Source organism: Lepus europaeus, chromosome 19, assembly GCF_033115175.1.
Source record: "Lepus europaeus isolate LE1 chromosome 19, mLepTim1.pri, whole genome shotgun sequence".
NCBI lineage: Eukaryota > Metazoa > Chordata > Mammalia > Lagomorpha > Leporidae > Lepus > Lepus europaeus.
Window position 1 is genome coordinate 13,087,350 of NC_084845.1, and position 25,176 is coordinate 13,112,525.

The 25,176-nt window shown below is 57.7% G+C and overlaps 1 protein-coding gene across 2 annotated transcripts in view; it reads right to left on the bottom strand.

The window, feature by feature from the left end:
- Positions 1-25,176, bottom strand: part of RYR1 (ryanodine receptor 1) — a 111,300-nt gene that overhangs the window by 26,936 nt on the left and 59,188 nt on the right. The window contains exons 59-87 of one of the 2 annotated variants that reach the window (XM_062175881.1): positions 24,798-24,865; positions 24,583-24,704; positions 24,155-24,204; positions 23,735-23,795; positions 23,396-23,634; positions 21,921-22,002; positions 21,346-21,476; positions 20,154-20,486; positions 19,249-19,489; positions 16,687-16,774; positions 16,478-16,570; positions 15,995-16,009; positions 14,782-14,952; positions 13,411-13,470; positions 13,107-13,244; positions 12,321-12,433; positions 12,098-12,194; positions 11,780-11,886; positions 10,359-10,410; positions 10,194-10,262; positions 9,127-9,226; positions 8,834-8,913; positions 8,660-8,736; positions 7,974-8,047; positions 7,328-7,345; positions 6,198-6,278; positions 914-1,002; positions 690-818; positions 503-607 (exon numbers count right to left, since the gene is read on the bottom strand). In XM_062175881.1, the coding sequence (XP_062031865.1) occupies positions 503-607; positions 690-818; positions 914-1,002; positions 6,198-6,278; positions 7,328-7,345; positions 7,974-8,047; positions 8,660-8,736; positions 8,834-8,913; positions 9,127-9,226; positions 10,194-10,262; positions 10,359-10,410; positions 11,780-11,886; positions 12,098-12,194; positions 12,321-12,433; positions 13,107-13,244; positions 13,411-13,470; positions 14,782-14,952; positions 15,995-16,009; positions 16,478-16,570; positions 16,687-16,774; positions 19,249-19,489; positions 20,154-20,486; positions 21,346-21,476; positions 21,921-22,002; positions 23,396-23,634; positions 23,735-23,795; positions 24,155-24,204; positions 24,583-24,704; positions 24,798-24,865 (3,083 nt within the window). The remainder of the gene's footprint in view (positions 1-502; positions 608-689; positions 819-913; positions 1,003-6,197; positions 6,279-7,327; positions 7,346-7,973; positions 8,048-8,659; positions 8,737-8,833; positions 8,914-9,126; positions 9,227-10,193; positions 10,263-10,358; positions 10,411-11,779; positions 11,887-12,097; positions 12,195-12,320; positions 12,434-13,106; positions 13,245-13,410; positions 13,471-14,781; positions 14,953-15,994; positions 16,010-16,477; positions 16,571-16,686; positions 16,775-19,248; positions 19,490-20,153; positions 20,487-21,345; positions 21,477-21,920; positions 22,003-23,395; positions 23,635-23,734; positions 23,796-24,154; positions 24,205-24,582; positions 24,705-24,797; positions 24,866-25,176) is intronic. The other variant, XM_062175880.1, reaches the window with a different exon arrangement.

Below are 25,176 nucleotides of genomic sequence, written 5' to 3' on the forward strand. Positions count from 1 at the left end.
TACATCGTGGGTGCCCGAGCTGGGCGTCATCTGCCGCACGCAGGATAGAAAACACCAGAAAGTTCCTCGGCCGCCAGCCCCGGCCCAAGCACCACCACCACTCCCCCCCACCCCACCCCCCGCCCCGTCCTGTCCCGTCCCGTCCCATCTCGTCCCGTCTCGTCCCGTCTGGGGGGCGGGGGGCGCTCTGAAGCGGAAGTGACCTCATCAGAGACAAAAGAGACCAATGTTAGAGGAGCTCGGGCTGCAGGGGGCGTGGCCCAGCAGTCCGACCAGTGGCAGCGCAGGTGGGAGACCGGCTGATTGGTCGGGACAGCTAAGGAGGCGGGGTCACGCAGAGAGCCAACCCAGGAGGAAGATGGACCTGGCCGAGGGCAGAGAAGCGACACGGAGCACGCCAGGAGGGATTGAGGGGAGAGTCTGGCCGACCCGGCAAGAGATGGAGGCAGACGGCCACGTGGGCGACGCGCAGAGGCAGCTAGGCAAACAGGGGGGCTCGAACCTGAGCGAGCTTCATCATCATGTGGGCAAACACGTGCAGGAATCCCACCACGGCGTCCCAGAGGCGGCTGTGCGCCAGGCTCTGCTGGTTCCCGGTGCAGGGGCCCTAGGGGCAGGGGGCTGCGTGAGCCCCAGGGCGGCCGGGGATGCGGGCTGGCCCCGCCCCGCCTCGCCCCAGCCAGCCTTACCTGGATGTACTCGGTGAGGCTGTTGAACACCTGTTTGGCCACGGACATGGCCTTGGAGAAGTTCCTCTTGCCCTGCTCCTCAATGACATCCTTGCCGGAGTAGTACCAGTAGAAGTCGCTGATGGACTCCTGGGGGGAGGGGCAGGCAGGGTGTGGGGGGCTGGCGCCGGCCCTGGCCCCACAGACCCCCTCCGGGCGCCTGGGTGGGCTCGAAAAAGCCTCACCTGCAGCCGCAGCAGGTAGTCCACTGTGCAGATAATGATGTTAATCGTGGTGGTGTTGCCCGTCTGCGTCCGTAAGTAGTTTTGGAAATCTAGGGAGATGAAAAGTCACTCGCTCATGGGGTCCCCACCATGTGTGTATCTATTGAGTGCCTATTGTATGCCAAAGGCATATAATTTATTTAGTAACCATCAAGCGCTCATCATGTGTCAGAGGAAGAAGGGGGGTCATTCACTTGTTTATCTAAAAACATGACTATTGAAAGCCTACTATGTGCCGGATGTGGGGAAGCATCCATGAGTTAACCATTCTTTTATTCCCCCAGTGGACAGTCACTGAGCACTGTGTAACCGGGAGACTAGAGACTCAGTCCTCCACTTATTTCCAAAACATTGTATTGAATGCCTACTACGTGTTGGGGAAGATGGAAGAGAGGTCACACATTCATTAATCCAACAGTTGAGCACCCACTAAAGGCCAAAGCAGATAAAGATTTGTCATTTATTTGTGCAGTATTCTACTTTTATCAAGCACACTATATGCTAATAAGAGATAGAGACTGTTGCTTATTCTTTGGTACACATTTACTGGGTGCCTACTATGTGCCAGGCACTGCTATAGGCTATAGGAACATAGTAGGAAAAGAAATATATTCTTGTAATGTTTCAAGCTTTTCTGACTCCAATCTGTGGTGGGAACCACATTACACTGAGACACAGGACACGTGTTCATTGTGCAGGGACACCCACATATACAGAGACAGAAGTTTCACACGCGCCATATGTTCTAATATGTTCTGTCCTGCATGGTCTTTGCCAACCGTGAAGCCATTCCTACCATAGCCCACTCAGTTTGCGGCTCCTGACCGCTCAACTTGGCTGCACTTTGGATCACCAGAGGCCTTCAAAGCCCAGAGGCTGAGGTCCTGCGACAAATCGATAAAATGAGAATCTCTGGGAGTGAAATGGGGGCTTCCCAGGCAGGCCGATGCGTGAGAACCTCTGCAGTAAACTGAGTCACAGCCCTTTGATGGCTTGGTTCCCACTATTGGAAAAACATTGTTCTGTGGCAGAAACTGGCTGTTAAAACTCAGTGATGGGGCCGGCGCCGTGGCTCAACAGGCTAATCCTCCGCCTTGCGGCGCCGGCACACCGGGTTCTAGTCCCGGTCGGGGCACCGATCCTGTCCCGGTTGCCCCTCTTCCAGGCCAGCTCTCTGCTGTGGCCAGGGAGTGCAGTGGAGGATGGCCCAAGTGTTTGGGCCCTGCACCCCATGGGAGACCAGGAGAAGCACCTGGCTCCTGCCATCGGAACGGCGCGGTGCGCTGGCCGCAGCGCACCTACCGCAGCGGCCATTGGAGGGTGAACCAACGGCAAAAGGAAGACCTTTCTCTCTGTCTCTCTCTCACTGTCCACTCTGCCTGTCAAAAAAAAAAAAAACTCAGTGATGGGTACTTTAGCAAGTTCTAGAATAATGACGACAATAAACACAAAGAGTGCGGCTGGGGCGGATGGTCATAGCTGTAACACCCTGGGGCTGGTGGAATCCAGAGATGCCTGGCCCCACCCGGGTGGTCAGGGAAGGCTCCCCAGAGGAGGGGGCCTCTCAGAGCTAAGATCTGGAAGATGAGTAGGACTTGGCTGTGCAAATTCCCAGCTGTGTGAGCTCAAGCAAGTCAGCGCCTCTGTGTGGCACAGACAGCGCCTCCGTTTTCTCCCTGTGTAACATGGGAGTCACAACAGGCCCTACTTCGTGGGTCTCCGTTTTGAAGTCTGAATTGTCTTGCACCCATGAAGAATTGAGGACAGCTCCTGGGTACATAAGTGCTCAGTGGGTGGGAGCTGTTCCTAAGTGAGGTGGGAGCTGCCCTCCAGGGTGGTGGTTCTCAGAGTGTGGCCCCCAGACCGGCAGCATCACATCTCCCTGAACCTGTCAGAAATGCAAATTCCTGGGCCCCACTCCAGAACCACGAAATTAGGAGCCTGATTTTCTTTGTTTTGTTTTTGACAGGCAGAGTGGACAATGAGAGAGAGAGACAGAGAGAAAGGTCTTCCTTTACCATTGGTTCACCCCACAGTGGCCGCCGTGGCTGGCGCGCTGCGCTGATCCGAAGCCAGGAGCCAGGTGCTTCTCCTGGTCTCCCATGCGGGTGCAGGGCCTAAGCACTTGGGCCATCCTCCACTGCACTCCCGGGCCATAGCCGAGAGCTGGCCTGGAAGAGGAGCAACCGGGACAGAATCTGGCGCCCCAACTGGGACTAGAACCCGGTGTGCTGGCACCGCAGGGGGAGGATTAGCCTAGTGAGCCACAGCGCCGGCCAGGAGCCTGAATTTTAACAAGGCCTCTGGGTAACTGGAAGCACATTTCAATCTGACCCTCTGTAGACCCATCTTCATCACATTATCAAGGCCACACAACGGGGCTTCCAAGAAGTCTTCTCAATGCCTACAGCAATGTCGTGTGCTCAGGATGGCTCTAGCGGCCCTGTAAGATCCCCCTCCCCCGCCAACATGTTCCCCTCTACCTGACGGCCCTCCGTTCACTTCACATCACTCACTAAGTGCCCCGTCTGTCGGGTTTCACATTCTCGATGAACAGTGTGCTCTAATGGTCAGGGATTTATACACACATGCGTCAGCTTTCCCACCAACTCTGCTTTCCAACTCCTTCGTGTTAAAAGTATGCAACTTAAACTTAACAAGTTACACTGGACTATGTATATAAGTGGTCAGTTCACCACTCTGAAAGGCAGTGAATAAGATGTGCAGGGTGTCTGAAATTTGAAAAATATTTCAAATATTGGCCGGCGCCGTGGCTCAACAGGCTAATCCTCCGCCTTGCGGCGCCGGCACACTGGGTTCTAGTCCCGGTCGGGGCACCGATCCTGTCCCGGTTGCCCCTCTTCCAGGCCAGCTCTCTGCTGTGGCCAGGGAGTGCAGTGGAGGATGGCCCAAGTGTTTGGGCTCTGCACCCCATGGGAGACCAGGATAAGCACCTGGCTCCTGCCATCGGAACAGCGCGGTGCGCTGGCCGCAGCGGCCATTGGAGGGTGAACCAACGGCAAAAGGAAGACCTTTCTCTCTGTCTCTCTCTCACTGTCCACTCTGCCTGTCAAAAAAAAAAAATTAAAAAAAAAATTTCAAATATTTATTTGATGGGGTTGGTTAGCAAATCCATGAATTCAGGCAGATTAGTGGATTGCAAATTTGTTGGGAGAGAGAAATCTATCTAGAAGAACGTTCTCATTTTCAGATAGCCGGACTCGGAATAAAATTCATTTTAAAACCCTAAAGACTGATTCCATCTTAGTTAAAGGATGAAAAATCTAGGGAGGGCTGGTGTTGTGGTCCAGCAGGTTAAGCTGCCACCTGCGATGCCCGCATCCCACATGAGCGCCAGTGCGAGTCCTGGTCGCTCCACATCTGATCCATCTCCCTGCTAACGCATCTGGGCAGGCAGCAGAACATGCCAGAGTGCTTGGGTCCCTGCCAACAACATAGTAGATTCAGTGGAGTTCCAGGCTCCTGGCTTTAGTCTCGCCCAGCCCCAGTCCTGGCCATTGTGGCCATCTGGGGAGTGAACCAGCAGATGGAAGACTGATTGATCTCCGTCCCTCCCTCCCTCTCTCTGTAACTCTACCTTTCAAATAAATAATTAAAAAAAAAAAAAAGGAAGGAAGGAATAGGGCTGGTGCTATGGCATAGTGAGTAAAGCTACCACCTGCAGTGCCAGCATCCCATTTAGGTGCTGGTTCAAGTCCCGGCTGCTCTACTTCTGATCCAGCTCCCTGCTAATGTGCCTGGGAAAGCAGTAGAAGATGGCCCAAATGTTTGGGCCTGGAACCTACGTGGGAGACCCGGAAGAAGCTCCTGGCTCCTGGCTTTGGATTGGCCCAGTTCCAGCCATTGTGGCCATTTGGGGAGTGAACCAGCAGATGGAAGACTGATCTCTCTCTCCTCCCCCCCTCTCTCCGCCTCTCTGTAACTCTTGGCCTTTCAAATAAATCATTTAAAAAAAAGAAGAAGAAAAATTCATGTGGCAGGGCTGGTGCTGTGGCATAGCAGGTAAAGTCACCACCTGTAGTGCTGGCATTCCATGTGGGCACCAGTTTGAGTCCCGGCTGCTCCGCTTCCAAGCCATCTTCCTGCTATGGCCCAGGAAAGCAGTAGAAAATGGTCCAAGTCCTTGGGCCCTGGCACCCACGTGGGAGACCTGGAGGAAGCTCCTGGCTTTGGATCAGCCCAACTCTGGCTATTGCAGCCAACTGGCCTCTGCCTCTGCCTCTGTGAAACTCTGTAACTCTGCCTTTCAAATAAATAAATATTTTAAAAAGTCATGTGGCACAAAAGTATTTCATAAGCCTTGAAGAAGCAGTAGTTGTGGATCCAAGAGCTTTTGCAAATGCAAAGCAATGGTGATGCTTCCTACTTCATTGAAGAGTGAAGATGAAAGAGAATTACAAATCAGTTACCTTAATGAGCACTAGCTAAGTGCGGGGAAGGCTGGAGGTTAGAGTTCTAATTACTTCAATTCTTGTCATGAGAGTTAATTTCCAGGTAGTCTGTGGTTTCATAATCGCCTGCTAAGTGTCAGAACCACAGCCTTGGGTCTGTACACACTGGTGATAGGAAATGGCACGGGGCAGAATGTTTGTGGGACGGAACTTTGATATCCCTTTAATACTGTAACTATGTGAGCCTGCGAGGTTACATGTTCTCATCGGTGCTGCCTTTGATGAACCCACTATGTCATTACTGAGTGTGTTAAATTGCTGAACCAGAGCGAATGTTCTGAGAACTCTTGCTGAAGGTAGGAAAGGATGCGTAGAGTTTCCTCCTGGCAAGGTATCTGTGAGCAAACCAATGATTCTGATAGGTTCTGTTTAAAACGCCAGGCACGTTTTTTCTGTACTGTCCCAAAGAACAGAAATCCACCACATGTACTGAACTTTGGCATCTGCTCCAAAACACCTGTGGAAAGTGGTGCGTGACCAATTGTCCATTTGGGCAAGTTGCTTTTTGGCCAAATTGTTTTCTTGGTAAATTGCTTGCGAGTAATTGGACTGGGTCAGAGGAGGGGAAAGTGAAGCAGAGAGTATGGGGTCCAGAAATCTGGCAGGGGAGTGGCGTGCAGCTGGTTTGAAACAAAGGACATGCAGGGGTTCGAGGACGATGCCGGCTGGCTGGGAGCCATCACTGCCATCACTGAGGGAGGCAGCAGGAGGCGACCCCCCCAGGCTGACCACAACCCTCCCCTCCCCCACTCCCCCCATGCACCCTTCCTCACCGTTGTTGTGCCCCTCACAGAGCAGCTGCAGAAATCGGAACAGATCTTGTGTGAATTCGTCATCGGCCATGACCTTCTCTCCTGGGCGGGACGGAGGGGCAGGCCTGTGAGGGCTCAGAAGTGCAGGGCACAGCACACGCATGCACACTGCCCATGCACACCGCACATGCATGCACGAAGCACAGGGGTGCTGGGAGGAGCAGCCACCGCTTCAAAGACACTGTGAGGTCATGGGCATCCATGACACCAAGGCTCTTGACCTCAAAGTCCAGGACATCAGCACATGGAGCCCTGAGTCATGGAGCTAGGGCCTCAAGTGTCTTTTCTACAGCATCTGTGTCCCTCTGATGTTGCCACTCGTGTGACATTCCGGAGGGTTCACTGACCCCACAGATGTTCAGGCAGCTGATACCGCACTCAGTCCCCCCACCAGGCCATGGGGTTAATGGATTACGGGGATCAGGGTCATTTTCACACAAAGGCTCTGAGCAAGGGTGGGGCGTGGGCTGAGATAAGAGATGGGGATTGGAAGCCAGCCAACTGGCTCAGAAGCCTCACAAGCAGCCAATGCAGGAGAAGCAAGGGGCGGGAGCAGTAAACATGGGCATGGAAATGGCCGTCATGGTGACCATAGGGGAGGAGACTAGGTTGTGAATGGGCCAACCAGAGCAGGCGCACACCAATCAGAGTGGATGCTAGAAGCAACCAATCCGGATTGGTGGATGGGAACCGCTGACCAACCAATCTGAGGCTGGAGCGCAAAGAGCCGAGAAGGTGGGATCGGGGATCACCCCACCCGGGGGCTGCGAATCTGGGCGTGGAAGTCCACGAACACTCAGCTGGACAAAGGTCTGGGCCTCCGTCTGCAGCTTCTGTTTTACATATGGGAAGACTGAGGCGTGGGGAAGGTGAGACACTTGCGCGTGGCCCCATGTGTTAGCTGTCAGTGGCTCACTGAGCCTGGAATCAGGTTTTTGGACTTTGGATCTCAAGATTCGCACGACGCACCCACTGGAGGGGCAGCCCCTCCGTGGACGTCCCAGATCCTCAGCCCCCAGGAGGAGGGGAGTGGGGGTTAGAAGGGGAGGGGTGGCGGCAGCACGGCAAGGGGGATGGGCTGGGACAATTACCGTTCTGGCGATTGATGACTGGGGCAGCCAACAGGATGGGAGGAGGAAGCAGGAGAAAGAGAGATGGGGAGACAGATGGGAACACACACAGTGGCACGCGTCAGGGACATGGACACAGAAGGAGAAACGACCCACAGAGAGCAAGATGGTGAGAAGGATTAGCCAGGGAGAGAGGAGGAAGTGACAGCAAAAGCAGAGGAAGAGGAAGGAAAGGGAGGAGAGAGATGGACAGGTAGAAGTGGAGAGGCAGGTGGGGACCAGGTGGTAGAAAGGTTAGACGCATCAAAACACAGCAAAGAGGAGACTTGATTAACCCAGATTAGGGACATTAATGAGAGAACAGCAACCAGGGCGTCAGGAGACTTGGGGCACGTGGGGGGGGGGGGGCGTGGGCCACGGGGTGATGGGTGAGAGAACACAGGACAGAGTGACGCCCGAGGCTGGGGACCATGGAGAGTGAGACCCTGGAGGGATGGGGGAAGATGGGACCGGGGACCACTGCAGCAGCAGGGACAGGGATCCCAGGGGGCTCTTGAGGAGGGGCTGTCTTGGGCACAGGGAGCTCCAGGCAGTGGTAGGGGCGGGGAGGTGGATCCTGAAGGAAGAGGCTGTCCCAGGGAGTGGGGAGCCCAGGACAGGGCCTCACCGGTTCCATCCTCATTCACCATGCCCAGCCCTTCCGCCTTGTTCTGTCTCTCGAAGGCATTGAGATCCAGGACGCTGAGGGAAAAGAAGACAGGGAAGTGGTGATCCGGCCTCTGCCTGCCCCATGTCCAGAGACTGGCAGGCCCTACAGTGGCTGCTGAAGAGCCGTGGGAAACGAGGTACACGCAGAAGTCAAGGGCATGCGGAAATCAGGGGCTGGAAGAAGCTATCGGGGCCCCCACCCTCTGCCTATGCCTCCCCCGCCACCCCAGCCCTATGAAATTAGGCAGGGCCAAGATGAATTATGTACAAGGCGAAATATCAAGGAAACAGGAGCCACGGATTAGCCAAAGCTATGGGGGGATGGGGGGTAGAAAAAGTCAGTTGACAGCAAGAGGTAAACAAGGCAGCATCAGTCAGGTCATCAGACAGGGCTGAGTCCCCCTCGGATTCTTAACACCCTCCTGGTTCCACCAGCTGGAACCCAGACTACAAGTCATCCCTAAGCCTGAGACATTCCACCTCCCTTATTAGTGCACTTTAGCACTCCTAAGAAACCCCTGTTATCTGAGCTACTCCAGGTGAGTCTCTTTTCCTGGACCAAGAGAGTGAACTAGCATAGGGAGCAGTACCAGGAGTGGGTGCAGCCGCACCAGAGCTTCGCCAGCGATGCACAACTCAACCCACCTGCATGTCTGCATCAGCGCCTGGATGCTCTGGAAGAAGCCCACTTCCTTCTTGTCCTTCAGATAATCCAGCATTTTCTGCAGGGGGGAACACCAGGGGAAGGGGGAGCTGAGGGGCACCCAGGGACCTCCGCCCTCTGGGGCTCCCCTCCCCAAGCCCCTGTGCCTCTGTTACCTGCTGCACCTCGGCATTGCCTCCATTGAGGATGGAGATGCCCAGCTTCAGGGTGGAGGACACCATGGCACCTGTCTCTCCTGCCGGGGGGCCGGGGTGAAAGATGTCTGTCCAGTGTGTCCCACCCACCAGAAAACGGCCAGCCAGGGATTGAGAGGAGGAGAGGTGGGCACGCAGGGGCGACATAAGCAATGGCAAAGTGTGCCGGCTGGGTCCACAGGGAGGGGTGGGCTGCGGAGAGCGAGGACAGGAAGGCCGCCTGCAGAGGAGCAGGGTGCACGGGCAAGGAGCACCTTTGCAGGCGCTGATCATCTGCAGCACCATCTCGGCGGCCCCGCGCGTGTGTAGCCGTGACTGCTGGTACAGGAGCCTCTGCTTCTCCATCTCTTTCTCCTGGGGCAGAGCAGACCCGTGGGCACGTGCGCCCGGGCTCACCAGCCGGCCTTTTCCTCTGGCTCCACCCACATCCATGCCTCATTCCTTCAAGTGGGAGCCCCCTCCACCCCCAGGGCTTACGTCCTGGCTTTGTGTCTACACCTAGCCCAAAGCTAGGCATGCAGCAGAATCTACCCGGGTCAGGGTCGGGGACAGAGCAGGCTTAACCTGGAGCCACAGACCTCCGAGGGGTCAGCAGACAGAGTCCGGGCCGTCTGTGCACTTGGGTGAGGACACATTTACCCTTCCGTGTCCACCACCCTGAAATGGAAAGAGAGCCTCTCCTTTCGGTAGCACTGAGGTTGTAAGTCACAGCGATATTGGCAGGACCTGTGGTCTTGTCACCGAGGAGGCTCACAGAGGTCTCTGTATCGTTGCTGTGGCTACAGACGCCTTGAGATAGCGCTCAAGTGCATTACCACTCCTCCACTGTCATAGCTATTGGACACACTGCTAAGTCTTGTTACTGGATAGATTCCTAAAGAGCTACACGTATTACTGTATCATAAATGTGCTTTTCCTATCGTTAAGTAACCATTTCACACTTGTTTTCCTCTGCTGGGAATTCAGCTGCCCGCCTTAAGGACGAACGAGCTATCTGTTTGCTAGCTCCTTCTCCCTGCATATGCTATTCCCCTACCTGTGGAATACCTTTCTCCTTTTCTTCAACTAGCACACTCCTTTTACCTTCTGCTCAGACATCACCTCTGCAGAGAGGCCCTCCCTGATATGCCTCCCCAAGGCTGGCCCAGGCACCCAGCATGGGCTGCCGCTCCCCGTGAGCTTCCCACCTCCCAGCCTTGGCCTCTCTGCCTACTGTCTGGTTCTGCTCTTTGAACTCATGCTAATGATATGCTAATGAGCAGGAGCTGCCTGGAGTCAGGGTCCCCAGCCTTTTCCTCCAGGACCTCCTGGTCCCACCTACCTCAAAGGAGACCTCAACCTCCTCTTCCTCAGCTTCACCGTTCTCCCCTCCCTCCTCCAGGTGGCAGCTCTGGGGAGGAGGCATTAGTTAAGGGTGATGGGGAGCAAAGGCGATGTCCCACCTTCAGCAGACAGGCAATGCACCTGGGGTGGGGCGGGGCCTCACCTTGGCCATGATGTCAGCATATGCCATGTACAGGTAGTCCTCATCCAGTTTGCTGAGGGAGGAAGCAGGGGGCAGTCAGGACCCCGGAGAGAAGGCCCCCATCCTATAACAGCTTCTAGTTTCCATTTGGAGAGCCTGCCCTCCCCACAGCAGGTGTGGTACAGGTGGGAGTCACGTGATGAAGGCAGAGCCAAGGAGTTCTCCCTCTCTGTCTGTCTCTCTGTCTGTCTCCTTGGCCACAGCAGGTGAGGGAGGGTCCAGTGGGCCACACCAGTCCAGTGGAACTCACCTGGGCATTTTGGAGCTGTTGGGAGAGGCACCCCTTTCCCACAGGCTAAGGTGCAGTGAGGGAGGCTGGTGCTTCCGGGCCATCTTGCCACTCGTTGGCTCACTTAACAGCCAGGCCACCTTCTCCTCGGACCTGGCCTGTAACAGCCCACACCTACTGTGTGTTTACCCTATGGCCATCTTCTCAGTGCTTTACGTAAATGCACACATCGGTCCTCACAGTCATCCTATTAGGTAGCTATGTGAGTAGCTCCATTTTACAGACAAGGAAACTGAGGCACAGCGAGCACTCGTGTCTTGAGCTTGCTCTGAGATTCAGTTGAATGGCCAAGCCCCAGAATGCACACAGGATGGGCACCAGCACACTTGACTTCCTCCCAGTGGCCCTAGCGGCTGTGCTGGCCTGATGTCAGGATTCTGGCCAATGAGACACGTGCAGAAGCCTGCGAGAGTGCACTTTCCTTCTTGGGTAAAAAGACCAGAGTTCTTGCTTCGAGGGGGAAAAAGCCTTTCCCTTTTTTTTTTTTTTTTCTGCCTGGTCTGTGGCAGGAAAAGTGCAGCATCCATGCGGGGACCACAAGACAAGAGCTAGGATTGGCAGCATAGAAAGCTGGGAAGAGCAGGGGTCCCCGCTGGTGTCACTGGGCCACTGTCCAGCAGTGGACTGTGCAGCTCTTGAGGTCACCTTGGGGAGGAAGGCAGCTGTGTTCCCATTCCCCCGCCCTCGCAAAGGAGCTGATGACAGCATCTACCTGGGGGCATGCAGACGAACGAGGGCTCAGCGTGTGCCTGACAAGCAGTGCCCGTCGGCAGCAGCTCCCCATGGCTCTGATTTACTCCAAAGAGTGACATCAGCCCACAGGAAGCCTTGGCATGAACTAGAGAAGCTTCCCCCACGTCCATCTGTTGGAAATCATCATACATGTTGGGTCCTCTCCCCCCATACACTGATCTTGTTTGAGGAAAACACCTTCTTGTGGAAAAGCCCAGTCCGTCTGCGTTGTCTGCGATGGGAGCCCCACGTGCGGTGGGACGTGGTGGCCTTGCCCGTCTGAGACAGAGGGTCTCTGCAGCCACACGTGGGGGGCCTCTCTCAGGTCCTGGGCTCATCCGAGGCAGGGAATGGGCCTCACCTCTTTTCAGTCAGGGCCGTGCGGCTGAAGTGCAGGACCAGCTGGTGCAGGGGGTCTGGCTTCTTCTCCTCCACTTCCTCCTCCTCCTCCTCCTGCTCCCCAGCTTTCTAGGGGGAGAGGCGGGACTGGGGAAGGGGTCTCTAGAGTCCTTTCCTATCTCCCCCACAGCCCTGCTGACTGTTTTTTCTCTTCTCCCACATTCAGAGGGTGCATTTTTATGCCCCGCCACTAGAAGGGCGCCCCCTGGAGGTGTGCTGTGGGCACAGCCTCCAGCCTTGTCCAGCCCTGCCCCACACCGCCAGGTGGGCCCCAGCTCACTGAAAGGTCATCTATCATGCGGTCCTCAAAACTGTGATCTTCAGTCAGGATCCAGGCGGCTTTGTAGCTCTCCAGGAACATGTTACAGGCCCGGTGCCTGCAAGAAAAAGGTCGAGCACCCCAAATGCACCCCGCCTCCATGAACCTGCCGCCCCCAGCCTTCCCCGAGACCCCATCGTGTTGGCCCTCAACCCTCCGCGCCGCCCCTCCTTGGGGGCCTTACGTGGGCAGGTTGTACAGGGGCGTCATACGGAAGCAGGCCACCACGGCTCGCCGGCGCTGCTTGGACAACAGCTTGTGCCACACGGCCTTCTTGGACTTGTAGGGGTGCTCGGTCTACAGGGCAGGAGATCGTTCATGTCCCCAGACCCTGCCCCAGCCGGATGCCCACTCCCAGCCCGAGGTAGAGCCGCCCAGGTCTGCAGTCGGGACGGCACTAAAAGGTTGAGGGAACATCTGGGCTCCACCGGCAGCGCCTCCACACCTGTTTCCATCTTAGGCCCCGCCCACAAACTCAGGGACACCACCTGGGCCTAGCCCCAATACCAAGACCTAGCCAGGTCCCTGCGCACAGACTCATGGCGTCTCCCCCAGGCTCCCCTATGCCAAAGCCAAAGTCCTGACCCTTAGCTCTGCCCCCAAAGACGATATGAAGTCCCAGGTCCCTCCCCCAGATCCAAGTTTCATTCTAAGCCTCGCCTGAAACTCAAGGTTCCACCTGGATCCCGCCCACAGACCCAAGGCTCCACCCTAGGCCCCGCCCACAGACCCAAGGCCCCACCCCAGGCCCCGCCCACAGACCCAAGGCCCCATCCACAGACCCAAGGCTCCACCCATGCCCCGCCCACAGACCAAGGCTCCACCCCATGCCCCGCCCACAGACCAAGGCTCCACCTAGGCCACGCCCACAGACCCAAGGCTCCGCCCACAGACCCAGGCCCCACCCAGGCCCCGCCCCGAACCCCGGAGCGCGACCCTCAAGCCGCGCGTGCAGCCGGGCCCCGCCCACCTGTTCCAGGTGGTAGAGCACCGCGGACACTTCCTGGACCCTGCGCACGATTTTCTCCGGGTCGTCGGCGTCCTCCTCGCGGCCGGGGAGGCCCCGGTACAGCGCCATCTGCCAGCGCAGGGACGGGGAGCCTTCGACCTGCGGGAGGCAGCGCGGCCCGCGTGAGGCACCCCTGGCCTCGGCCTGTCCCGCCCCGCTCCCCGCGGTGGGCGCGCGCGCGCTAGTTCAGGTCCTTCGATGCCCGGTAGGCGGTGGGCGCTCCCGCGGCAGCCGCCCCTCGCGGTCCCGGACCAGGGAGGCGCACCTTTCCCTGAAGGTGGAGGTTGTTCTGCAGAAATTCCCGGACCTCCTCGTCTGTGTCTTTCTGGGGAGACAAGGCCAGACGGGATCACTCGGAGGTGCAGCCTGCCTCTTGACCCGCACCCCTTCTCCTAGGCTCGCCACCCGGGGACCGGGGAGAGTGTGTGGGGAGCATGCAGAGGCATGGAGAGGACCCAAGGTCGCCAGTGGCCAGGGAGGCCCTGGAGGTGACTAAGGATTCGATGGCCCTGTGGGGGTCTGAGAAGAGGGAGGGGGCGACAAGAGCCAAGCATCAAACATCAGATAAGGCCACAGAGGCCATGTCGGGGCTCAGAGTGGGTGAGGGGTCTTTGGAGAGGGGGTGGTGGTAAAGGGAGTGAGCAGGGTCAGTTGGAGGTTGTGGGGGATCAGGCAGGTCAGCCAAGTGACTGGGGGGGCAAAGGAGGGGTCAGCAGGGGGAATCCTTTAGGGGAGGGGGCCTCTAGGACCAAGGTCAGCAGGGCCCTTTATAGAGGGTTCCCCGCAAGTGCTGGGAGAGCCTGAAGTCCTGGGGCAAGAAAAGGCCTTTGGGGCCTCAGGGGAGGGGTCCTTGTGAAAGCAGGGCAGAAGTGGGTGGTCTTCAGGCTGCAGGCTGCCAGCTGCTTAGCCGGGTCCTGGAAGAGGCGTGAAGGGTCTGGGAGGGCTCCTGAGGGCCCCTAAGGCTGAGACGGATCCTGGGTGGGAGGTCTTTGCTGTCCCATACAAGGGACAAGTGGGGTAAGGGAGGCCTCCTGGGGCCTGAGGGGGCTTAAGACATTTGGGGGCAATGGCAGCTGTACCCCAAGATTCCTGAGACCTCAGAGGCTTGGGTATCATTCTAGAAAGGGGCCACAGGGACCCTGGGGGCTCCTTGGGGTTACAGGGGCTCACTAGACCCCTGACAGTCCATGGGAGCTCAGAGGGGCATGAACAGAGTTGAGGGGGAGGGGCCAGAGGAGGTGAGTTCAGGGGGAACCCTGTACATTCAGCCCTGAGAGGATGGGGAGGGGGCCCTGAGAGGTTTCTGGGGGCCTTTCCAGCCACCTCAGGGGCTCATGGTATCATGACAGAGGGGTCCTTAGATATCAGCAGGTTGGCACGGTTCTGGGGTTCCGTGGGGTCCTGCAGAGCTCAGCAGGGTCCCAGTGATGTTAGTGACATTTCCGGTTTTAGTGGGGTCCCAGCTAGGGTCTGTGGGTCCGCAGGGCTGTGGCAGGATCTTGAGTGGTTTCCTTAGCATCTTCGGGGTGGGCTCAGGGGGCTTCAGGGTCAGGGAGATGGGATTCTGGGGCTTTGGTAGGATCCCAGGGGCTCCGTGGGTGCTTTGGCAGGTCCCTAGGAGGGGCTGGGCAGGCACCAGGGCGTAGCGGGTCTTGGCCAGCATGATGAGGTCCTGGTCGGTGGGTGCACACATGTTCAGGCCAATGGGCAGCATCTTCTTCAGCGTGGCCACGATCAGTGATGTCTGCACAGAGTACCTGTCCCCCCGGCGCTTCTTCTTGGTGCGTTCCTGGTCTGAGCCGCCCGACTGTGGGGGACAAAGAGCTCAGTGCCGGCCCCACCAGCCACACTGCAGCCCCCAGCCTGGACAGCAGGCTCCCCACCCCCATCCTCAGTGTCTACCACTGACCTTACTGCTTCTTCCCTGCGGACCCTCCCAGACCCAAATTCCCAACTTCTAACCCAAACCCTGCCAGAATCTCCCACGTTCTGGGCCTTTTAAAGACTCCCCAGTACAACCCCACCCCCATCATGCACACCCCCACACTTCATAGCCCAGGGCCAAGTCCCCAAGAATGAATGAAAGATGCGGATCCACAAAGAATTCCAAGAGAAGAGAGAAGTTGGAAGAAAAAGAGACACTGAGAGATGGAGATGGACAAGGAGATGGGGAGACAGAAGGCGCAAGAGAAGTCTAGAAAGATCCAGAGGCAGAGACACGGGGCAAAGCGCCCCACAGCCGTGTTCTGGAGCCTTGGGTGCAGACCCCTGTCCCGGGCCACCCCAGTCATGCCAGTGGAAGCCCCGGTGATAAGCTTCGGCCAGAGCGACATCCACGCTGGCTGGCGATACCGAGCAGGACCCGCGTGCCAGGCACCGCAGAAGGCCACACATGCAGCATCTGCCTAAGTCCTCGCAGGGCCTGGGCTGGGGCCATGAGAGGCTCAGCCGGACCCAGATCCCACAGCTGACCACCAGTGTGTGTGGGTCCAGAGCCCAAGCGTAAATGACCACATGGTGAGAGTTCTGCCTCCCCTACCATGCACCGCGTGCCTTCCCGCCCCATCCCCTTGACCTCAGCCCACGATGCTTTGGGAAAGCTGAGTGCTGCCTTTTTTTTTTTTTTTTTCCTTTTTTGGTAACAAAGCAAAAAAAAAAAAATTTGCCAAAAATGAGGGAAGGGAAGGGTTGGGAAGGGAATGGATGGGGGTGGGGGAGGAGGAAGAGAGGAGGATGGGGACTGGGAACCAAGGACAAGGGGCAGGGAAGGGCAGGAGCAGAGGCTGGGCACTGGGGGTAGGAGGGCATTAGTCAAGAGCCATGCAGAAGATCCCAGACATGGGGCTGACCTGTGCGTCTCCCGCCTGCTTCACCGGGGCGCAGACAGAGACAAGAAGGGTTACCCCAGCCCCACAGAAAACCCTGCACCCATTCCTCACTGTCCAAACCCCAGCTCCTCTCCCGGCCCGTGCCCCCACCCCCGCTGGGCATGTCCGGACCTGGGCTGGCTGGAGGGGGTGGGCTTTGTCTTCAGGACCCTGAAGAGGACAACTCAGAGGAAGGGGCAGAGCCGGGGGTGGTGTGTGGGATAATGGGGAGAGGAGAAAAGCAAGTGGCCTGGGGAAGTGGGAAGGTGGAGTGGTGGGAGAGGCCTGGAGAGGAGGGAGATGGGAAGAGGCCGATGGGGGGCGGGAGAAGAGGGGCTGCTCCGAGGGCTGCAGGGAACGTGCCCCGTGCAGGACAGGCTGCCAGGGCATAGGGGTTCAGCAGGAGTCCCTGGAGGGTGCACCCTCCCTTCTTGCTAAGTGCTCTCTCCAGAACAAAGCACCCACCTTGGCCATCTTGCTCTTGCTGTCAGCTGTCAGGAAGGACATGTTGTTGATCTCGTTCTGGACCACAAAGTTCTGCTCCTCACGCTTGAAGTTCTGGGGGCAGGGGTGGGGGAGACACGTGCTGGAGGTCGGACAGGGTGAGGGAGGGCCCCCGGAGGCGGCAGCTTCCACACTTATGGAGAGGAGACACACGGCGGGTGGGGACTCACGTGGGACTTGGACCAGTAGATGAAGATCTCGCCCACCATCCTGAACAGCTCCTCGGCGTTGGCGTTGGGCTCCGTCAACCAGTGCGCCCTGGGGTCGGGAAGGGGCTGGTGAGTGGGTGGGGCAGGGACCCCCGGGGGAGGGGACCTGCTGGGGGGCCAGGAGGCATCAGTGGGAGGGATGGGCTTTCCTTGGGCAATCTGATGGACATTTTAAATGTTTAAATGATAGTCCTGTTCTATAAAAAGTTGCTCTAACGTTCTAATTGCACTACAGCACACAGAGAGGTATGGACTGGTCCTTGTGTAAGCACTGCCCAAGTCCAGAAGCAGAACACTCAGGTTCTAGGCGGACCCTGGTGCCCCCACAGCCACACCACCTGCTCCCCAAGGAGGACCCTTGCCCTGTTTTCTCGACCGTAGTTCCTTCTGTCTGTCCTTGGCATCACACAGACAAGACGCTGCGTACTCTGACTTGTTTTTTCTGGCTTCTCTCATTCAACCTAAGGCTTGTGAGTTTTAGCCACACTGCTGTGTGCTGCCACCACTTGCATCACTGCACAGTATCTGGTCGGATGCCTCGGATGCAAACGCTTGCTCTCATCCTCTGACCCAGCACTCCCACCCACCGGGAATCCATCCTCCGGCAAAACCCACTCAGGAGCGCAAGGATGGAGACCAAACAGCCGAGCTGCCCAGCCGAGAGAACTGGGTGAAAAAACAAAGCACACGCAACTGCAGAGAATGCCACCGACTACAGGGCAGAGGACACGGAATCTGTGTTCTTCCTGACAGTGCCGAATGCAGTGACAAAGAAATGCACGGGATATAAATGCCCAGCACTGGGGGAATCAGATACACAGAGGGCCGGAGCTGTGGTGTAGCGGGTTATGCCTCTGCCTGCGGTGCTGGCATCCCATATGCGTGCCGGTTTGAGTCCCAGCTGCTCCTCTTCTGATCCAGCTTCCTGCTATGGCCTGAGAAAGCCGTAGAAGATGGCCCGAGTCCTTGGGCCCCTGCACCCATGTGGGAGACCAGGAAGAGGCTCCTGGCTCCTGGCTTCGGATTTGCACAGCTCTGGCTGTTGCAGACATTTAGGGAGCAAACCAGCAAATTGAAGACCTCTCTGTCTCTCCCTCTCTCTCTAACTCTGCCTCTCACATAATTCTTTAAAAAAAAAAAAAAAAAAAAAAAGGAGGGGTGGGGGTGGGGGCTGGCGCTGTGGCACAGAAGGTTAATCCTCCGCCTGCGGTGGCAGCATCCCATATGGGCACCGGGTTCTAATCCCCATTGCTCCTCTTCCAGTCCAGCTCTCTGCTGTGGCCCGGGAAGGCAGTGGAGGATGGCCCAAGTGCTTGGGTCCCTGCACCTACATGGGAGACCCGGAAGAAGCTCCTGGCTCCTGGCTTCAGATCGGCGCAGCTCCGGCCGTTGCAGCCATTTGGGGAGTGAACCAGCGGATGGAAGACCTTTCTGTCTCTCCCTTTTACTGTCTGTAACTCTACCTCTCTAAGTAAATAAAATCTTAAAAAGAAATCAAGACAGCACGCCTTCACTGTGCGGCAGACCCCAGGGCCTGCCTGTCTGCTCTGGTCCGCTTTCCCTGGCTCAGCATCCACCCCCCACCATATGAATCGGAATCAGATGCTCATTAGTCTAAAGCAAACACGGAACACCCCTTCTCGGGAGCTCAAAGATGAAAAATGAGGGGAGGGGAGGAGGAGGACAGTCTTTTCTTCTGAGTGGTCACGCCTCTGGAGCCTTCTGGGCTGTGCAGGCTCCAGTCACTCTTCCATTCTGCTTTGACATAAAGGGAGACAGAAACCAGAACCAAGCCCAGAGACCTGGAAGATATGGAGACTTCCCTCCAACAAAATGGCGTGTGTAAAACTGAAGGTTGCTAGGTCTCTCTAACCCTAAGGACAGGTCTAGGGAGAGCCAGCTGTTCTTTCAGCGTAATTCTGCCGACAAACGTATGAATGGGTTAAGCCGCAGTTGGTTCAAGTTTAATCAACACCTGGAATGGCACTTGGGCAGTGTGCATTATCACCACTTCAATGTCTGCTCCCGTGGCAGACATAGCTAATCAATCACAAAGCCCTAATGCAACCTTAAAATCTGTTTCAGGCAGGATGGAGCTTGGAGTTGAAAACTCCTCACTGTCCCTGGATTGGGCTGCACATAGGGGTTACACAGCACATGGGATGTCAGGGAAAGCCTAGCGATTAGGTGATACCAAGTGAAGGTCTGTGTTTCTGGAGGGAATGAACCTGGCCAGACCTGGACTGTCTGCAGGAGGGCCTGACCACTGGGTTTCCCTATACGATCGGCCACCCCCAGCCACTTTGGCCTGTGGCCATAGTACTGGAGGGAAAACACTGGGCTCCCCAAGGCTGATGTTGAACCCCCTCAGAGGGTTAGAAGGAGCAGAGAGGAAAGTGAGCCAGCACAGTGGGCTGGGTTCTGCTGGGCCAAGGTGGTAGCAGCCAGAAGGGACAGGGAGGTGGGAACTGGAGGACGCTCATGGCAAGTCAGGAGTGGAGCCAGGGGGAGGCAGGGGCTGACCTGTTGTTGTCAACGTAGCGGATGAGCAGCGGGTAGAGGGCGTACAGGTCCCGGCAGAGCACAGAGAACTCATCCCGCACCAGGAGCTCGCCCTCCTCGGCCTCGGCCTTGGCCTCCAGCCGCAGCTGCTCCTCCTCGGCCACCACCTTGCCTGCCCGCTTGCGCAGCCGCCCGATGGTGGGGATGAAGTGGGAGTGCAGGAGCTCAGGCCGCGCCCGGCTCACGATGGGCTGGGCGAACACTGCAGGGGCACAGGGTGGGGCGCTCGGGCCTGACCTCCAATCTCGGACAGACCCCCGACCCAGCAGTATTACTTGACCCCAGCACCCTCCTCTGGTCCGCTCCTGACCTTGGGCCCTGGTCTTAATCATAAACCTGAACCGAACTTGTGAGCCAGTCCCTATCCTATGACACTGGCCCGACACAAGAAGCTGACCTCTGACCCCCAACAGCTGAACCCTCACCCGACACCTCCCCCTTAACCTCTGACCCCCTCAGTACCCAGACTCTTGCCTCACTTCATGGCTTTGACCCCAGCTTCTTAGCACAACCTCTGGCCCTGGCCTCTGATCTCTTAACTTGACCCCAATCCCAAACCCAGTTTCTGGAACTTCTGAAGCAGGAATCCCAGAACTTTAATACCCATTTCTTGACCTCTGACCAGACCCTGATGCCTGACCTTTTCCTGTGACCCTCTGTATAAAGAACTCCAGCCTCTGTCTGAGCTCCTAAGCCCAGACGTAACCTCTCCAAGGCCCCAGAATCCAGAGAGCAGCTGGAGGGCTCCAGGGCCCAGCCACCCACCCCAGGCCCCGTGAGCCTGAGACTCTGACCCCTGGCACTTTGAACTAACTCGGGCTGCTCCGAATCACCCCTAGGCATGCGGCCTGGGGTCCCTGACGCACCAGCAAGCCGCTTCATCCAGGTGGCCTCGTCAATGCCCAGGTTGTTGACAATGATGCGCAGGATGTTCCCCAAGAGCGAGTTGAGGTGGTCGGAGGTGACAGCCGTGCAGGGCGGGGGGGCGCCGGCAGGCAGGGCGGGAGGGGGTGCCTCGGGCCCGCGCTCCCACCAGCGGGGCAGGTAGCTGCAGAGCATGGGCAGCGTGATCTCGATGACGTGCGGCATCTCCGTGTAGCGGGCCCCGGACTCGGCCAGCCCCCCGATGTCTGCCATGAGCCGATCCAGCACCGGGATGTCAGGACACATCTCCTCCACGCTGTTGGGGAGCCCCAGGACTGGGGTGCAGGGGGAGGCCAGAGCGCGCTCAGCCAGCACTCTCAGACCTCAGTGCCCGGCGACGCGTTAGACACCACTGGATGGCCACCGCCCAGTCTGTCTCCCAAACCCCAGGTCTCCGATCTCAACCCCAAACCAATGACCTACCCCAACTCTCACAATGAAACACCACATCCCCGTGCCTGCGTGCTCCCTAAAGCCTCACCCTAGTTCCAGCCTCACTCCTAAAATCTCCCTTCCTTACCAGCCCTCCATCCCAGACCCACTGCCCCAGGCTGGCACTGAAGCACACACCCTCTGTAGCCTCACCGGCCCCTTCCTCCCCAGCCCCCAGGCCACCGCAGCAAACACAGCCATCGCTCGCTCCTCCGCGCACCTGCTGTGGGCCAGGCACTGGGTTCTGGGAGCAGACAAGATTCCTGCCCCGGAGCTTATTCCTGAGACCCACGCCTCGAGATTTCTGTCTGATCACCACTGAACCTTAGCTGTCTAGAACGGTGCCTCCTATGCAGTAGGAACTCAGTGTGTACTTGTTGAATGAGTGAACCCATGTCTTCCTCTAATCTTTCCACAACCCAATACCCCTTAGCCAAAACTCAAGTATCCTGGAAAGTCCCTGTGACCCTCGAACATCACCATCTCCAAAATACACCCCCAGCTCTGAATTCCACCCCGATCTCCTAATTCTCCCTGCAGCCTGGGGATGCTCCCGTGCACAAACGCTGGGGGTCCTGAATGTGGAACACTGCATCCTGGGGGGTCCTCAGCACAGCCCCCACCGGCCCACACTCCCACCAAAGCCCGCTGTCCCCGGGGCCCCGTGCTGGGGGACAGCCACCCCAGCCCCACGCCACTTACTGGCTCGCTCCCGGGGAGACTTGGTGGTGTACACGGAGCAAGCGTTGTACTCGTTCAGCTGAGGCTCCAGGAAGGCCACGGGCATGGCCGCTGCCAGGCGGGCCAGGCACTCTCCGAGGGCTGGCCGTAGCCTGGAGGAGGGGGCTGAGCGTGACCTTCTCCGACCCCCCTTCCGGGTCCTAGGTCCCAGCCCCATCCTCCACAGAAAGATCTCCTCCCAGGACCCTTTGGAGTAGTGTGCATGGATGCAGCTGAGCGGCTGGAAACACGATGACTGTGTGTATGTGGTGGGGGCAACACCCTCCCCTTGCCCCACCCCCACCCCACCCCTACCCAAGGGGCCTCTTGCTCCACCTGTCTCAGCATCCTTAGAGGCACCATCCGGCCCCCAACCCCCGGCGGGCCCGCCTTCCAGGCTGTCCTCCCCATGATCGCCCTCACGTGGCCACCGTGCAGAACTGCAGCTGTCACTGTGTACAGGCGGTCTTTGGAGATTCCACCCATCTTCTGGGCCTGTCACCCACCCCAACACCCAAAGTTTACTTGCAGCCCCGAACCATGCGCCTTCTACTTACTTTTCCACATAAGTGTTCTTGGTGGTCCCCAGAGAGTAGATGCTGCACAATGTTCGGTAGCAAGACACCTGCACGTCATCCACTGGGGGAGAAGGGAGGGGAGGGGCTGGGCGGGTAGTGCCTTCCACCAGGCCTCCGCCCGCCCATTTCACTTGTGCCTAGGCCAGTGCAGTGAGTAAGAGCAGGGGCCAGCCTGTTTTTTAGCTTTGTGACTTGAACAAAGACCAGCTCTTTCTCAGCCTCTATTTTCCTTTCTGTAAAATGGGATAAGTACAGTGCCTTCCACATAGGGTGCTTGTAAAGATCAGATGAGCGAATTCTCAGAAAGCAACCACAACAGGGCACTCAGTAAAGACTGTGGAGAGAAGTCAGGGGTTACTTGAATGACAGAAATGTGGGGTTGGCATTGTGGCATAGCGGGTAACACCACTGCCTGTAGTGCCAGCATCCCATATGGGTGCCAGTTCAAGTCCCGGCTGCTCCACTTCCCATCCAGCTCTCTGCTACAGCCTGGGAAAGCAGTAGAAGATGGCCCAAGGGCTTGGGCCCCTGCACCCACATGGGGGGCCCGGAGGAGGCTCCTGGCTTCTGGCTTTGGATTGGCTCAGCTACAGCTGTTGCAGCCATCTGGAGAGTGAACCAGTGGATGGAAGACCTCTCTTTGTCTCTCTCTCTCTGCCTCTGCCTCTCTGTAACTCTGCCTTTCAAATAAATAAATAAATAAATCTTAAAGAAAGAGAGAAATGGGCGCTTCCTCCAGAAAAATGCAAGCGTGCAACCTCGGCTCTGATCTTGGGTAAGGCACGCGCCTCCCACGAGGCCAGTGAAGGACGTCCTTCTTGCCAAACCTACGGTGACTTGGGGTCTTTTGTTAAAGCGGCTGAACACATACATAGCTTTACTAACTCTCTTACCTACCAGTTCGCTGCCCACTATGATTGGCTATGGCTTGAGGTTCCCCAGGGGTTCCTGTACTGAGATTTGACCCTCCCTTGGGTGGTAATAATAGGATGGGCATTTAATCTGATTGTGCTGTGTCTCCGGGGGAGTGATCAGGGTTCAATGAGATCACCAAGGTGAAGCCCCCATGACTGAACTCTGGTAGCCATAAGAGAGGAGAGAAGAGGAGAGGAGAGGAGAGGAGAGGAGAGGAGAGGAGAGGAGAGGGAGACACTAAAGGACACAGATGCACACTCATGCGTCCTGTCTCTTGCCGTGTGATGCCCTGCACAGCCTCAGGACTTTGCCAGCACGAACTGTGACCTAAATAAACCTTCTTTTATAAAGTTACGCAAACTCAGGTATTTCTTTAGAGCGACACAAGAAGAACCAACGTATTGAGTGCGTGCTGTGCTGACGGCCATAGATCACACACCCAGACACCTGGGGATGCCGCCAGGCACCCAAGGAGGGGCGGTGGTGGCCACAGCGCCTGCCCAGGCCCCGCCCCCGGCCGCAGGGGCCGCAGCCCTTACGGATGACGTCGTCGCCGAACTGGTGCTGGGCGATGTGCTGGAAGAGCGTGGTGAGGACGGGCAGCAGGGCCACGGTGGTGTAGGTGAGGTTCTGGCCCACGCCCTTCACCTGCGTGCGCGCCTGGGACACCTTGCCCAGCCGCAAGTTCTCCACCATCTTCTCGATGTCCTCCGAGGCGCTCTCAAAGAAGGAGCGGAGGCCGGCCTTGACGATCTCGGGGCCCGACTTCATCACCGTCCTAGGAGGGAAGCCGGGCGGCGCCAGCTCCAGAATCAGGGTCTCCAATGCAGAGACGCTGGGGGAGCAGCAGCTGGGGCATGGGCACCGAGAGCCCCTACCTGGCATCCAGGGAGCGTGCCAGGATGTGAAGGCAGTTGACCACAGCCGGGGCGTCTGTGCCTGGGAGAGGCAGACAGCCGGTGTCAAGGAAGGACAAGGACTGCACCTGCCTCCACGGCTACCCCAGCCCTTCTCTGGATCTGAATGCCACCGAGCCCCCAGCCCCACCCCCAACCCCTACACTGCCCCAGCACTGGGCTGTCACTGGGAACAGAGCCGTCTCTCCCGCTGCTGGGAGCCCCAGGAGAGGCAGGGCAGGGCCCAGGCTGTCTCAGTCACTGCCCTGCCCCCGGGGCCCTCCCCCCACCCCCAGTCCATTCCCAGGCCTGGAGAGGGAACACAGCGAAGACAGGAGCTGGGACATCTGGCTTGGGCGGGGGTGACGAGGCGGAGAGAGGCTCAGGAGCGGAGCTACTCACCGAAGAGAGAGACTCGGTGGCGGACAAGGGCAGCGAGTTTGCAGAAGAGGCTGAAGGAGGAGAAAAGGACAGGGGGAAGGAGGGGGCAGGGAGTGAGGGGACCAGGAGAGGAGGCAGAGCCACAGAAGACTGGGGAGGGGGGCAGGGCAGAGCCGGGGAGGAGGAGAGACAGGCAAACTGGAAAGCCACAGGCAGGGGAAGCGGTGTCTGCCTCTCCAACCAGGCGACCAATTCGTGCCTGTTTGCCCGAGTCCTGGTCCCAGGGCTCCAGTGCACTGGTCCCCCTAGCCTTGCACTCACCTCTGCAGGCAGAATGGTCCATGCCCAGCACCCAAAATGAAGCCCCCAAGGACCACGTTTGGGAGTAAGGGGTCCTAGTGATAGCCCTGTGAGGTCAGGGGACCAGGTCAGAGGTCAGGGCGGCCCACCTGGTGATCATCTCCTTCTCCTTGTTGGAGGCATGGCCACCGCTGCCCAGCACTTTGGCGGGTGTGGACAGGAAGTAGAGGCAGTGGTTGGTGAAGTACTGGTTAATCAAAGGGAGCAGGATCTGGAGACGGAGGGGAGGAGACAGGGGGCCTGGGTGAGGGGGGAAGAGCCCACCCGGGCCCAGCCCCCTCCAGCTTCTAAGCCCGCCTCTCACCTTGGCAAAGAATTTAATCTCCTGTTCGTGTGGGGACTTTTCCACTCGTCCACTGCTGACCACAGCCTCTGTTGGGAGGGCAAGATGGGGTTATGGGGGGGGGGTCGAGGCTGAGGAGCAGCCCAGAGTGCTCTGAGGGCAGAGTTAGGACGTGATGGGAGATGTTTTCCTGAGAGGGGCCACCTCTGTTGGCTTTGAAATAAACTTTTCTTCCCTACCTTTCATCTGGTCCCCTAACTCCTCAAGCAAACCCCTTCTGAAGCTGGTAGTGGGTAGGGAGAACAAACTGGAATGGGTAGGGTCATGGGACATCCCCCTCTCACCCACCACAGGCGCTTTTCCTCCTGAACGTCAGCCCTGGCACTGACTTTGGAATAAA